We start from the raw sequence: 17173 nt of genomic DNA on the forward strand, positions 1-17173 counted from the left end.
GACCCGCAGAATAAAGGTCACATGTTACTTATACTGTACACTGCACGCCGTAACCGTACCGACCCAGAGAATAAAGGTCACATGTTACTTATACTGTACACTGCACGCTGTAACCGTACCGACTCGCAGAATAAAGGTCACATGTTACTTATACTGTACACTGCACGCCGTAACCGTACAGACCTGCAGAATAAAGGTCACATGTTACTTATACTGTACACTGTAACCGTAGTGACCCGCAGAATAAAGGTCACATGTTACTTATACTGTACACTGCACGCCGTAACCGTACCGACCCAGAGAATAAAGGCCACATGTTACTTATACTGTACACTGCACGCCGTAACCGTACCGACCCGCAGAATAAAGGTCACATGTTACTTATACTGTACACTGCACGCCGTAACCATACCGACCCGCAGAATAAAGGTCCCATGTTACTTATACTGTACACTGCACGCCGTAACCGTACCGACCCAGAGAATAAAGGTCACATGTTACTTATACTGTACACTGCACGCCGTAACCGTACCGATGCTGAGAATAAAGGTCACATGTTACTTATACTGTACACTGCACGCCGTAACTGTACCGACCCACAGAATAAAGGTCACATGTTACTTATACTGTACACTGCACGCCGTAACCGTACCGACCCGGAGAATAAAGGTCACATGTTACTTATACTGTACACTGCACGCCGTAACCGTACCGATGCTGAGAATAAAGGTCACATGTTACTTATACTGTACACTGCACGCCGTAACTGTACCGACCCACAGAATAAAGGTCACATGTTACTTATACTGTACACTGCACGCCGTAACCGTACCGACCCGCAGAATAAAGGTCACATGTTACTTATACTGTACACTGCACGCCGTAACCGTACCGACCCACAGAATAAAGGGATCATGTTACTTATACTGTTCACTGCACGCCGTAACCGTAGTGACCCGCAGAATAAAGGTCACATGTTACTTATACTGTACACTGCACGCCGTAACCGTACCGACCCGCAGAATAAAGGTCACATGTTACTTATACTGTACACTGCACGCCGTAACCGTACCGACCCGCAGAATAAAGGTCCCATGTTACTTATACTGTATACTGCACGCCGTAACCGTACCGACCCAGAGAATAAAGGTCACATGTTACTTATACTGTACACTGCACGCCGTAACCGTACCGACCCAGAGAATAAAGGTCACATGTTACTTATACTGTACACTGCACGCTGTAACCGTACTGATGCTGAGAATAAAGGTCACATGTTACTTATACTGTACACTGCACGCCGTAACTGTACCGACCCACAGAATAAAGGTCACATGTTACTTATACTGTACACTGCACGCCGTAACCGTACCGACCCGCAAAATAAAGGTAACACGTTACTTATACTGTACACTGCACGCCGTAACCGTACAGACCTGCAGAATAAAGGTCACATGTTACTTATACTGTACACTGTAACCGTAGTGACCCGCAGAATAAAGGTCACATGTTACTTATACTGTACACTGCACGCCGTAACCGTACCGACCCGCAGAATAAAGGTCACATGTTACTTATACTGTACACTGCACGCCGTAACCGTACCGACCCAGAGAATAAAGGCCACATGTTACTTATACTGTACACTGCACGCCGTAACCGTACCGACCCGCAGAATAAAGGTCACATGTTACTTATACTGTACACTGCACGCCGTAACCGTACCGACCCGCAGAATAAAGGTCACATGTTACTTATACTGTACACTGCACGCCGTAACCGTACCGACCCAGAGAATAAAGGTCACATGTTACTTATACTGTACACTGCACGCTGTAACCGTACCGACCCGCAGAATAAAGGTCACATGTTACTTATACTGTACACTGCACGCCGTAACTGTACCGACCCAGAGAATAAAGGCCACATGTTACTTATACTGAACACTGCACGCCGTAACCATACCGACCCGCAGAATAAAGGTCCCATGTTACTTATACTGTACACTGCACGCCGTAACCGTACCAACCCAGAGAATAAAGGGAACATGTTACTTATACTGTACACTGCACGCCGTAACCGTACCGACCCAGAGAATAAAGGTCACATGTTACTTATACTGTACACTGCACGCCGTAACCGTACCGATGCTGAGAATAAAGGTCACATGTTACTTATACTGTACACTGCACGCCGTAACTGTACCGACCCACAGAATAAAGGTCACATGTTACTTATACTGTACACTGCACGCCGTAACCGTACCGACCCAGAGAATAAAGGTCACATGTTACTTATACTGTACACTGCACGCCGTAACCGTACCGATGCTGAGAATAAAGGTCACATGTTACTTATACTGTACACTGCACGCCGTAACTGTACCGACCCACAGAATAAAGGTCACATGTTACTTATACTGTACACTGCACGCCGTAACCGTACCGACCCGCAGAATAAAGGTAACACGTTACTTATACTGTACACTGCACGCCGTAACCGTACCGACCCAGAGAATAAAGGTCACATGTTACTTATACTGTACGCTGCACGCCGTAACCGTACCGACCCGCAGAATAAAGGTCACATGTTACTTATACTGTACGCTGCACGCCGTAACCGTACCGACCCGCAGAATAAAGGTCACATGTTACTTATACTGTACGCTGCACGCCGTAACCGTACCGACCTGCAGAATAAAGGTCACATGTTACTTATACTGTACACTGCACGCCGTAACCGTACCGACCCAGAGAATAAAGGCCACATGTTACTTATACTGTACGCTGCACGGCGTAACCGTAGTGACCCGCAGAATAAAGGTCACATGTTACTTATACTGTACACTGCACGCCGTAACCGTACCGACCCAGAGAATAAAGGGAACATGTTACTTATACTGTACACTGCACGCCGTAACCGTACCGACCCAGAGAATAAAGGTCACGTTACTTATACTGTACACTGCACGCCGTAACCGTACCGATGCTGAGAATAAAGGTCACATGTTACTTATACTGTACACTGCACGCCGTAACCATACCGACCCGCAGAATAAAGGTCACATGTTACTTATACTGTACACTGCACGCCGTAACCGTACCGACCCGCAGAATAAAGGTCCCATGTTACTTATACTGTACACTGCACGCCGTAACCGTACCGACCCGCAGAATAAAGGCCACATGTTACTTATACTGTACACTGCACGCCGTAACCGTACCGACCCGCAGAATAAAGGCCACATGTTACTTATACTGTACACTGCACGCCGTAACCGTACCGACCCGCAGAATAAAGGCCACATGTTACTTATACTGTACGCTGCATGGTGAAAAATTTAAAAGGTAAAACGCAATGCCAGGATTGATTGATTGATTGATTTTAAATCGCCCCCTAGTGGTTGTCAGACTGTAGGATCTGCTGCATAACACTGACAGAAATCACAAAGATATATTTCACTTTCACTTGTAGTTCTCTTGCTGGCAGAGGGGGAGGATCCTGTAGTAGCCATAACAAGTGAGAGGAGGAGTCTCATTCACCCTTCACTCTCCTGTCTCCCTCTCTGTGAGCCTGCAGTGCTTGTACGGATAGTATACCGGGCGCTGCACCTTCTCTCCTCCCGTCAGTCTCTGTCACATCCCTCAGTCAGGAGTCTATAGAGACACATCACACTCCTCTCTGTACCGGACACTCACTACACCTCACCGGTCCGGTGCTGCTCCCCGGGGGTTACCGGCTCTTTCTGGAGTCCCGGCAGCTGTGAGGACTAGAGGCAGAACCGGGAGCAGCGCAAAGATAACGGGAGCGGAGACTGAGCAGGACCGGCGGGGGGTGACGGGAGAAACCGGGAGCAGCGCAAAGATAACGGGAGCGGAGACTGAGCAGGACCGGCGGGGGGTGAGGGAAAAGACGGAGTTGACGCTTACCTGGTACCAGAGCCATGGTGGGAAATGACTGACAGAACTTAACAAACTGAATGTAATCAAGCAGCAGACAGCTAATTGGTGGACTTCTCCCTGCCCCGCCTTCTCTCCGCCCCTACACCGTAGAGTATAAAGTACACATAGTTACATATTAGATGAGGTTGGATCAGTCCATCAAGTCCAGTCCACTGTCCAAACTATAACCATACAATCCCTACAGTGTTGGGGACACGACAGAGCGCTCACGTTTTTATTTCCGTGTGTCAGGAGCGGGACATTAGACTGTGGGGGGGGGGGGGGGGGACTTTAACCCTTTCCTGGTGGCACTTTAGTTGTCATTTCTCTGAAGCCAATGCAGCTACGAGAATCTCATCTTTAGAATGATCCCAAGATCACCATCATAGCCCTGACAGATCCTGAGATATGGCGCTCTATAATCCCCCCCGCTTTTATTACATACCAGTAAACCTGATATGTAAGTGATCCTGTCCGTGCACCCTGGGCGTTCCTCCAAAGCCTCCGTGCACCCCATGTCATACTTTCAAGCCACCCCCTCTTTTGCTTGTGCTCCTAAAATTCCTCCTCCCCTCCCCCTGTAGCCGCCTCCAGCGTCTCCCATATCGCTCCTGTACATTGACATCTCGGGCGTGCGCAGTAACACTCCCTTCTGAGCACTACTGCACATGTCCGAGCGCCATTTTCTTGTGGACAGTGGAAGAAAGTGAACAAGAAAATGGCGCTCAGGCATGTGCAGTAGTGCTCAGAAGGGAGTGTTACTGCGCACGCCCGAGATGTCAATGTACAGCAGTGATATGGGAGACGCTGGAGGCGGTTACTCAGTTACCCTTTCACTGAGACCGCTGATTGGCCTCGGCAGTCATGTGTGGGGGTGCAACAGCGGTGCAGGACCAGGAGGACAGGCGAGCATCGGGGGACAGGTGAATGTGAGGGGTTTTTATTTTATTTCATAGATTTTTTTTTTCCGTTGGGAAAGCTGAATCCGTATTACCATCGCACCTTTCTTCTATAGCTGTGATCCTTATCTATATGCTCAATACAATGTAATAGTACGGGGCTGAGTAGTAAGGGGTTAATGATACGATTACACTGATCACTAGTCATTCCTGCATCGTGTTGGATTATTTATGGCTGATTTTTGATCTTTTATGTATCTTATTACATTCACAGGTCGCCAGGTTTACAGGGAGCGATTCTTGATTTCTCTGGAGGAAAAAAAGTAATATCTTTATAGAGATCAGAGCTCCGGAGGTTTCTTCCACTTCTCTTCTCACAGGTATAGTGAGCTACATGATAAATGTCTACTGGCCCGCAGCCACCACTAGGGGGAGCTCACTGTATACCCTTATAGTCATTATAGGAGATCCCTCCATTGTCTATTTACAATCTGGGAACGTAAGCAAGAATGTCCAAGTGTAACTGGCGGTTACAGACTATTGTGGTAACAGGGCACAGGATTGGGACGTGGTCTAAGGACTGGAGCTTGGCCAGGCAGAGAAGGACGACAAATTCCAGGTGAGGGATCCAGAGGCAAGGCCAAGGCGTATAATCAGGAGTCGGCTCAGGTCAGTATCTGGTGTATAACTACAAGTATCAGAAGACAAAGTGACAGAGCGGCGCCATCCACAGGCGGTAAGTATAGGCCAAGACACCGAGCGCCTTGTGATTGAGCTGGGTCATATGGCGAACCCTGATGATGTCATCAGAGAAGCGGCAAAGACATCACTGCAAGACATAGGAGGGAAGGAGCCGCCGTCACATAGAGCGCCGCTTACTAATTCATGTAGAGAGATCGGGGGAGAATTTACAGAAGGATCAAAGAGAAGCAAAGTGATCATGTAGGAAAGCGGAAGGAAGAGGCGGCTGATACAAAGCAGCTACTGCTCCGTCATCTCCTCAACACCTGGCAAATCGTAAGAAGCCAAGGAAGAAATTTGTATTATGTTCTAATAGTAGTAAAACAGAGCAAGAACATGCGGATTTAGTATTGGCGGCCAAAAAAAGCTAAAAACCATAAAAAATTATCAAATATTCTTTATTCATATATTAAATGTCAGAAACACAAAATAAATATCAAAAACTCTTTTCTGTATTAATAGGTACAAAAATATTGGGATCTTGTCCTGGAAAAAAACAAATCGTTACCAGAAAACACGAAGGTATAAACCCCTGACATAATACAGGAGATATTATATGTGTTTCACACCACATTACCCCCTGGACATGGCGGTCGCTGCTCTCTACATGGCGTCCATCACATTATGCGAGACACAGATCAGGACACTCAGGACTTAGGGAAAAATCTCATTTTATTTTTATATTATTTTAACTGGTTCCCCCCATGTGACGTACTATTAGGTCGGTCCTGACAACTGATGTAATAATAGGTCATGAAGATGGCGCCGGATCAGTAGCGGAGCCAGAGCCAACAGGAGGGGATGTTATCTGTGACACCGATGTGACCTCCTCCTGCAATGGCTGTGATCAGTGAGCTGTTTAACCCCTTAACGACACACGCCGTAATAGTACAGCGCTCCATAACAGTACGGCACTCCATAATAGTACGCTGCTCCATAACAGCACGACGCTCCATAATAGTACAGCGCTCCATAATAGTACAGCGCTCCATAATAGGACGGCGCTCCATAACAGTACGGCACTCCATAATAATACGCCGCTCCATAACAGCACGACGCTCCATAATAGTACAGCGCTCCATAATAGTACAGCGCTCCATAATAGTACAGCGCTCCATAATAGGACGGCGCTCCATAACAGTACGGCACTCCATAATAATACGCCGCTCCATAACAGCACGACGCTCCATAATAGTACGGCGCTCCATAACAGTACGACGCTGTTGTCTGCGCCTAAACACAACACGCCATGTCTGAGCAGGCGGCCTCTGGGACGGTAACTTACAGCTAACTCCCCACTCCATCAAAAGACACCCCTTAAATGTCACAGTCAAACATGACTACGGCATCTGGGGGTTTTGGCACTTTAATGCTTTAATGTTCCACATTTAACCCTTGCAGTGAGTTCAGGGGGCTGATATGTATTTTTGGCAGCCCAGAGACTGAACAGTGACCCCAGTCTGCCAAAGCCACTTACCTAATAGGTACCATATATACTCGAGTATAAGCCGAATTTTTTTTTTTTTTTTTTTTTTTTTTAGGAGGGAGTCTATGACCAGCCACAATATTAATGTATAGAATCTCCCATAAAATAGTGCAAAAGAAAAAAAAATAATTTTTTTTAAAAACATAAAAGTTCTAAAACACTCCTTTTCCTAGAATACATACAAAAGTAGAAAATGACTGTGAGACACATACACATTAGGTCTCCCTGTGTCTGAAAGTGCCCGGTCTACTGAATATAGGGGATCTGCAGTGCTCCTGTTCCGTCGGGAAGGGGTTAATAGAAGCACTGCAGATCCCCTATATTCAGCCAGACTGAAGTGGGGGGGAAGAAAAAACCCAGTCCTCAAGCTCAGGGAAGGGGCAGACAGACAACCAAAACCCCCCCTCCCCTTTCCCAGCAACTACTGCACCCAAAAACTCTGACCATTTTAATTTTTGAAATTTTCCAGTAGCTGCTGCATTTCCCCACCTAGGCTTATACTCGAGTCAATAAGTTTTCCCAGTTTTTTGTGGTAAAATTAGGGGGGGTCGGCTTATATTCGGGTCAGCTTATACTCAAGTATATACGGTAAAGAGGAAGTGAGCCTACAAGTGTATTGCAGTGTATACTACTGCCCCCTAGTGGGGCGTCAAAAAAAAAAAAAAAAAAAAAAGGTAAAAATTAACAAAAACAATATATTTGGTGTCTGTAACAACCCGTATAATAAAACTGGCACATGATTTATCCTGCAGATGATTGATGAACTGATTTATGTCAAACGGGTTTTTGTTCTCTAAAATTAGCAAAGCATAATACGCCATAAATGAGGTATCGCTGTAATCGCTCCGACTCGCAGAATAAAGGAGACATGTTGTACGCTGCACGGCAAAAAAATGTAAAGGTAAAAAGCTAAAGGCAGAATTGAGGTTTCTTAATCCACTGAGAGTTAATAGAATGTACTGAATAGATTGTAGACATACACGGTGTCATTGTTATCAAATACATCTCATACAACAAGTCCTCGTACAGTCACATTACCAGAGAGATTAAGAATACAGGATCCCAGAATCCCAGCACATTGTACAGGATAAATGGCGGCACCATGAAGAACATGAACCACAAATGGCTCTAAGAACGGAAAAATAAAAAAAGTTATGGGGTTTGGAAGGTGGAGCCAAAAACGAAAATGGTTGACAGCAGGAAGGGGTTAAAAAAAAAAAAAAGTTTTGCATGGACAACCCTCTTTAACCCTTTCCCGACATCCGCCGTAATAGTACGCCTGGGAGTCGGTCGCCCGCCATAGCCACCGGGTGTCTACTGCTTTACGCAGTAGACAACTGGCGCTAATGTCTCCGATCGGTCCCTGGACCGATCGTAGGCATTAACTCGTCTGGCGCCGCGGTCAAAGGCGCCATTTTCCCGGCAACGCTTGGGCGCTGCCATTTTGCCGGTGATCACCGGCGCCTGGAGCAAGCTCCAGGGCCGACGTCACATTTCCATGACAGCCGGGAGCCTTGTAAAGGCTCCCGGCCGATCTGCAGTGATTTCCTTTTGCAGGCTGGTCTATGCATTGCATTAGTGATCAGATCCCCTGGGGTTCAAGACCTCTAGGGGGTCTAATAAATGCAAAATATATATATATATATATATATATATATATATATATATATTTTTTTTTAAAGTATTAAAAATTCAAATCCCTCCCTTTCCCTAGAACACATATAAAAGTAGTTAAATACTGTGACACACATACATGTTAGGTCTCCCTGTGTCCGAAATCGCCCGCTCTACACAATCTATAAAAATATTTTTTCTGTTCGGTAAACGTCGTAGCGGGAAAAATAATCAAAAGTGCCAGACCGCCGTTTTTTCACTGTTTTGATTCTGATAAAATTTTAATAAAAAGTGATCAAAGCAAAAGCGATTCTCGAAAATGGTAGAATTACAAAGTACACCCAGCCCTGCAAAAAAAGACGCCCTATGCATCCCCGTACACGGACGTATAAAAAAGTTACGGCTGTCAGAATATGGCGACTTTTAGAAAAAAAAAACTGTAACACAGTTTTGGATTTTTTTTAAGGGCTAGAAATGTAAATAAAACCGTATAAATTTGATATCCCCGGAATCGTACCAAAACACAGAATACAGGGGACAGGTCATTTTGGCTGCACAGTGAACGCCGTAAAACCGAAGGCCGTAAGAAAGTCGCCGAAACACTGGAACAGGCGGATATCAACACCAACAACACGTTCATTATATGACGTTCCAGCAAGGTGCTGAAATGCCGGAACAATCACAGGCACAGTGCAAGAAACAAGCTCAGCAGCAGGACAGCTTGAGAGCTGCTGAAATGCCAGAGCAGGCAAACAGTTGACGGCAGCAATTTGCTGAATATCGGCGGATCAGCGACACAATCAACAACCTGCAGAGGAAGTCGCGGGCAGAGGCTAGTAATAAATATATTATACAGAATTCTCAGCAGGTTGGAGACTGTTCACACTACACAGGTACATTCATCATCCTGGAGGGATCCCGACAGGACAGTCCAGCATCTCTTCAGTAACATCAGGAGGATCTAGAAGGAAAAAGAGTGATATCATCAGTGTGATGTCATACAATACATTCTGATGTCACTGCCATCACTGGGGTCAGTATCTGGAGGGGGGGTGCAGTCATTCACTGATTATAGCGGTGGTATATCCGCTCCATATAGGGGGGGAACATGGCATGCAGGTCCGGACCACACTGGGAGACAGCGTAGCACTGGGGACAGGGGAGTATGGAGGGTTTTGGGGTTTTTTCACCTCCTCTGGCCCAATTAACCACTTCAGTACAGGGCAGTTTGTAGTCCAGGACCAGACACATTTTAAGTTTTTTATTTTTGTATGTGCGGTTTTGAGGGCTGTAACATTTTTCTCTATTTTTTGCGGGGGGTTTTTCGGGGACACATAGGGCTTCATTTTTATGTTTTTATTTTTGAATGTGTTTTAATTTTTACTTTATATCTGGTAAAATATAAACAAAATAGGAGGGAAATTGTGTCCGCACCAACATGGCGTCTCAGAGAACTGCAGTGTGTTCGGAACAAGCGGCCGTACTGTGGGTCAGCCAGCATTGGATCTGCCGCGGCCGGCCAGGGGGTTCGCCTGCTACGCTGTACGCGGTGCCTGTTCGCCATGCTGTCCCGTGTCGGCTGCGGGGTAACCGCTCTGGAACTGATTCCTTCCTGTTTCCCATGTCTGCGCTCTGCCACAGTGTCGCGGCCCAAGGTGTGGTGCGTGTCCCGTGTCATTCAGTCGCAGCACCGGGGTTGTCACAGCAAGGGAGTTCGGGGACTTTAGGCAGTGGGAGGTGGGGGTTGCTTTGTAGCTAGAGGCAGGGGGCCCCCAGGAGGAAGAGGGGGACAGGGGCACTGCGAAAGGGTCTGAGAAGGGGATGGTGCTGCGGGCCATGGCGCTGCGGGTCAGGGGCGGCCCGGGGCCATAAAAAGCAAAGGGGGCCCGGCCCCGCCAGGGCAGGAAAGCCCAAGAGCGTGAGGTACCAGGGTGGCTGGGAGTAGCAAGGGGCCGCCGTTAGGTACAGAGGCTGCGGGGGCGGCCTTGGAGCATATGTGGCCGAGGCGCACAAGAGTAGGCGTGGCACCGCACAGCAGATCAGTAATGGCCGCACATGCTTTACTATCACTGGCTCACCGCCAACGCTAACCCGTGGACGAAGTCGCGGGCAGATGCTAGATAGATCTCTGAGACTACATTACACACAGCCGGACTCTATTAACTCATTAAGTGACTTTTGAAGACAATTGTGCGCACTGGACGTTATTTAGGGTTATCAGAGTACAGGGGGGGCTGAAGACTTTTGCACGTCACACTTATCAGATTTTTATTGGATTACAATATTGATAATCTTGTCTCATTTTCCTTCCATTTTACAACTATCGGCTACTTTGTGTTGGTTATCACTGGAAATCTCAATAAAATACATTTAATTTTGTGGTTGAAAGTGAGAAAATGTGAAAAATTACTTTTGCAAGCCGTTGTATCCTGCAGCACCAGGTATCGCATTAGTATGTTACACCAGGCATAGATTAAGACTTCTAAGCCAGCCATGGTACTTTACACAAGTTAATCCAACCAACTCATATAACCACTGGCAGCCCCAACTTTCCTGGTCACTAGCATGGCTCCCATTTTCATTTCTGGTCCCCAGCACGGGATCCCTTTAAATAATTTTCCTCAACCTGGTAGGGCCTTCATTGACTGAAGAAGCCTTCTTCAAGATCATATTATGTTGATGCAGTGTCCCCACCCTCCTGGTTCCCAAGTGTCCTGGACTCTTGTTGGAGATGAAGCCACGAGAGGGGGGGACTGTGACTTATATATAATGGGGGCTGTCCATTCCTCCACCCAGCAGCTTCCTTATGACACCGGGATCCTCCCAATCACATTATCAGGGCTCGTTCACATCTGCGCCCGGGACTCCATTCTGCAGGTTTCTGTTTCCTGCACAAAACAGGGGCATGAGACGGAGACCTGCCGGCATATTTCAATCCTATTCATTTGAATGGGCTTAAAGTCTCCGGCCGTGTGTGCTGGTAAGCGTTTTATGCTCTCCGCGGCGAAAGAGTTTTTTTTAAACCGGACACAGAGTCGGACATGCAGTACTCTGTATCCAGTTTTAAAAAATAAAAACAAAAACACGGTTTCGCCATAGAACGCATAAAACGCTCATGGCCGGACTCGGCATGACAGGTCTCCGTCTTCTGCATGCAGAAGACAGAAACCTGAAAATGGAGTTCAGGCGCTGGTTTGGACCCAGCGTCAGTCAGATGACCCCTATCACTGTTCTACATACAAGACTCATTGGGCGCCGTGTACATCACATCCCATAATCCGCCTCCGTCTTCTCTCCTGGGGGCGCTGCAGTCTCTGACAGTCGGACACACAACATGTCACCTCCATTTACTACAGGACATGTGTATAGTCCAGGACCAGACGTCAGACATGGACGTCACCGGATCATTACTAAGAGGAAGAAACACGGCAAAGACTGAATATAACACACCTGGATATGATCGGCTCCTGAGGGGACGTCCATCTAATACTGAGTGACTGATCATCTTCATATTCACATCCCTGGGCTTTATCTTCTTCTTATACCACTAGTAACATATAACAGATCACAGGTCTTATAGATTACACGTCTATCATGGATTTATCAGAAACAGACTTGACAGGCTGATCAGGAGGGCCAGCTCTGTCCTGGGGAGCCCCTTGGACCCAGTACAGGTGGTGGGTGACAGAAGGATACTGTCCATGGTGACCTCCATGCGGGAGAACAAATCCCACCCCATGTATGGGACCCTGATGGGACTTGGCAGCACTGTAAGTGACCGTCTGCTTCACCCCAAGTGTGAGAAGGAGCTATCGCAGGTCCTTCCTTCCAACCGCGACCAGGCTGTATAATCTACATCAGACCAAGCGAAGACACTCCGCACAGAAAACTAATGATTATGACTATGAATGTCTTCCTTCTTTCTTCTCTGTTCCCTAGCTGCTATGGACTCCTAGTATATCTTTCTCAGCATTTGTGTGTCTACTACTTCTGTAATATATTACTGTGTATTATCCTGTATCTGTATTACTAGGCTGCTGTAACATGCTGAAATTTCCCCACTGTGGGACTATTAAAGGATTATCTTATCTTATTTATACATAGAAGAAACAGTAAAATCACCCAAAACCAACTTACCAGAAAGATCCCAACAAAGAGGCCCAATAATATAACCGGAAGAGGAGCAACGAGAAGAGGAACACGAGATCTGTGAGGAGCTGTCAGAAGAGAAATGTCACATATCAGAGAGAGCGGCCATAATATATAGAATTATCTGATCATATACAATATAGTGCGGTGATAACAGATTATATAACAGGGCTGTGGGATAGAATCTACATGTAATATCACAACACTCAGGACACATCATCAATACAGACAGAAGGAACCAGGAGACGTCCAGAGAACAAAGCCTGACCTGTATTCTATCTATACCCGACAGCGTGTGGAGAAATGACTTCATGTTATATACTGGGTGACCTCACACAATCATACAGAGGCTACAGTACCCCTACAATACCCCAGTATTACCACTCTTACCTGTAGTCTCCAGTACACGGGGTATAGAAGGTGTGAGGGGTGTAGAATACCCCAATAATACACCTCTTACCTGTAATCTCCAGTACATGGGGTATAAGAGGTGTGAGGGGTGTAGAATACCCCAGTAATACCCCTCTTACCTGTAATCTCCAGTACACGGGGTATAGAAGGTGTGAGGGGTGTATAATACCTTAGTAATACCCCTCTTACCTGTAATCTCCAGTACACGGGGTATAGAAGGTGTGAGGGGTGTAGAATACCCCAGTAATACCCCTCTTACATGTAATCTCCAGTACACGGGGTATATAAGGTGTGAGGGGTGTATAATACCCCAGTAATACCCCTCTTACCTGTAATCTCCAGTACACAGGGTATAGAAGGTGTGAGGGGTGTATAATACCCCAGTAATACCCCTCTTCCCTGTAATCTCCAGTACATGGGGTACAGAAGGTGTGAGGAGTGTATAATACCCCAGTAATACCCTTCTTACCTGTAATCTCCAGTACACAGGGTATAGAAGGTGTGAGGGGTGTATAATACCCCAGTAATACCCCTCTTACATGTAATCTCCAGTACACAGGGTATAGAAGGTGTGAGGGGTGTATAATACCCCAGTAATACCCCTCTTACCTGTAATCTCCAGTACACGGGGTATAGTAGGTGTGAGGTGTATATAATACCCCAGTAATACCCCTCTTACCTGTAATCTCCAGCTGGTATTCTCGGGTCTCCTCACTGACTGGGTTTGTGATACGGACATGGAGTCTCCTCCCGGCATTGTCTATCTGGGCACTCGGGATGATCATGGTCCTATTGTCATCTATCAGCCGGTATCGGTCAGGGACAGGCCCCCCGTCCACCTTCCAGGTCACAGCCGCCTCCTCTCCAGACAACTGGACGTTCACAGCAATGTCCTGACCCAGCCAGCTGGAGTTACTGGTGATGTTGGAGACGAGAACTGGATCTGGAAGTATCAGGAGAAGGTCGGTCACCATCAGTCATGTGACATCAGCATGGACATGAATCTAGGGGCTGGGGATAGAGTGCTAGCTCTGCTGTCAGTATCATCCGCTCTTACCTAGTACAGTGATGTGTATGGAGCGACAGGAACTTCCTCCATTTCTGTGATGCACAGTATTATACACACAGGAGTCGTCCTTCCCGGCATCTGTCAGGGTCCAGCACCCGCTGCTTGTGTTCAGGTGCAGTTTGGGCTCTAAGTGGTTAAAATACCACATACTATCACACCACATCTCCAGTAGGGGACGCTCATCACCCCCACAGACTCTGTACAGCATGAGGACACTTTGTGTATGAGGACATTTCATGCTGCAGTCAGCGATGTCTGATCCTCTCCGCACATAGACTGCGCCTGATGAGAGTGATAGTGCGGTCAGGAGGATGAGGAGACCTGTGGAGACAAAAGAGGAGGAGGATCATCTATTAGGGTCCAATCACACGGAGGAAAATAATGAGGAATTTGGTGTGGAATTTCAGCGCTGAAAAAAAAAGCACCTCCCATTGACTTCAATGGGTTCCTTTTTCTGCTAGTAGAAACACAGCCTAACACAGTATAACATGCTCCACAATGGCCTCCACACAGTATAATATGCTCCCCACAGTGCCCCCCACCATAGTACAATGCTCCACAATGGCCCCATAGACAATAATATACTCCCGAGAAGCACCTCACAATATAATACACTCCACAGAAGCCACTAAATAATCGGCTCCTCACACTGCCCCTTTTCCCCCCCAGTATAAAGCTCCACAGTGGCCTATAGTATAATATGCTCCCCAGAGGCTCCCCCCCCCAGTATATTACTCCATAGTGGCCCCATGCAATATATTATGCGCTGCAGAGGGTCCCCCAGAATAATGCTAGACAGTGGCCCAAAACAGTATAACTGCTCCACAATGGCCTCCACACAGCATACTATACTGCCCAGAGAGGTTCTGCCAGTATACTGCTCCACAGTGGCCCCACACAGTATAATATGCTATCCAGTATACTGCTCCACAGTGGCCCCACACAGTATAATATGCTATCCAGTATACAGCTCCACAGTGGCCCCACACAGTATAATATGCTATCCAGTATACAGCTCCACAGTGGCCCCACACAGTATAATATACTATCCAGTATATTGCTCCACAGTGGCCCCACACAGTATAATATACTATCCAGTATACAGCTCCACAGTGGCCCCACACAGTATAATATACTATCCAGTATACAGCTCCACAGTGGCCCCACACAGTATAATATACTATCCAGTATACAGCTCCACAGTGGCCCCACACAGTATAATATACAGTACTATCCAGTATACAGCTCCACAGTGGCCCCACACAGTATAATATACTATCCAGTATACAGCTCCACAGTGGCCCCACACAGTATAATATACTATCCAGTATACTGCTCCACAGTGGCCCCACACAGTATAATATACTATCCAGTATATAGCTCCACAGTGGCCCCACACAGTATAATATACTATCCAGTATACTGCTCCACAGTGGCCCCACACAGTATAATATACTATCCAGTATACAGCTCCACAGTGGCCCACACAGTATAATATGCTATCCAGTATACTGCTCCACAGTGGCTCCACACAGTATAATATACTATCCAGTATACAGCTCCACAGTGGCCCCACACAGTATAATATGCTATCCAGTATACTGCTCCACAGTGGCCCCACACAGTATAATATACTATCCAGTATACAGCTCCACAGTGGCCCCACACAGTATAATATACAGTACTATCCAGTATACAGCTCCACAGTGGCCCCACACAGTATAATATACTATCCAGTATACTGCTCCACAGTGGCCCCACACAGTATAATATGCTATCCAGTATACTGCTCCACAGTGGCCCCATACAGTATAATATACTATCCAGTATACTGCTCCACAGTGGCCCCACACAGTATAATATGTATCCAGTATACTGCTCCACAGTGGCCCACACAGTATAATATACTATCCAGTATACTGCTCCACAGTGGCCCCACACAGTATAATATACTGCTCCACAGTGGCCCCACACAGTATAATATACTGCTCCACAGTGGCCCCACACAGTATAATATACTATCCAGTATATTGCTCCACAGTGGCCCCACACAGTATAATATGCTATCCAGTATACAGCTCCACAGTGGTCCCACACAGTATAATATACTATCCAGTATACTGCTCCACAGTGGCCCCACACAGTATAATATGCTATCCAGTATATTGCTCCACAGTGGCCCCACACAGTATAATATGCTATCCAGTATACTGCTCCACAGTGTCCCCACACAGTATAATATACTATCCAGTATACTGCTCCACAGTGTCCCCACACAGTATAATATACTATCCAGTATACTGCTCCACAGTGGCCCCACATAGTATAATATACTATCCCAGTATACTGCTCCACAGTGGCCCCACACAGTATAATATACTATCCCAGTATACTGCTCCACAGTGGCCCCACACAGTATAATATACTATCCAGTATACTGCTCCACAGTGGCCCCACACAGTATAATATGCTATCCAGTATACTGCTCCACAGTGGCCCCACACAGTATAATATGCTATCCAGTATACAGCTCCACAGTGGCCCCACACAGTATAATATGCTATCCAGTATACTGCTCCACAGTGTCCCCACACAGTATAATATACTATCCAGTATACTGCTCCACAGTGGCCCCACATAGTATAATATACTATCCCAGTATACTGCTCCACAGTGGCCCCACACAGTATAATATACTATCCCAGTATACTGCTCCACAGTGGCCCCACACAGTATAATATACTATCCAGTATACAGCTCCACAGTGGCCCCACACAGTATAATATACTATCCAGTATACTGCTCCACACAGTATAATATACTATCCCAGTATACTGCTCCACAGTGGCCCCACACAGTATAA

At 46.6% G+C, this 17173-nt stretch overlaps 1 protein-coding gene across 1 annotated transcript in view; it reads right to left on the reverse strand.

Annotated features, from left to right (window-relative positions):
* The window catches only part of LOC142194291 (hemicentin-1-like), a 193247-nt gene that overhangs the window by 170029 nt on the left and 6045 nt on the right, over positions 1 to 17173 (reverse strand). Inside the window, exon 2 of the mRNA XM_075263333.1 lies at positions 14299 to 14631. Coding sequence (XP_075119434.1) covers positions 14299 to 14631 — 333 coding nt within the window. The remainder of the gene's footprint in view (positions 1 to 14298; positions 14632 to 17173) is intronic.

Source organism: Leptodactylus fuscus, chromosome 2 (genome assembly GCF_031893055.1).
Source record: "Leptodactylus fuscus isolate aLepFus1 chromosome 2, aLepFus1.hap2, whole genome shotgun sequence".
Lineage (NCBI taxonomy): Eukaryota > Metazoa > Chordata > Amphibia > Anura > Leptodactylidae > Leptodactylus > Leptodactylus fuscus.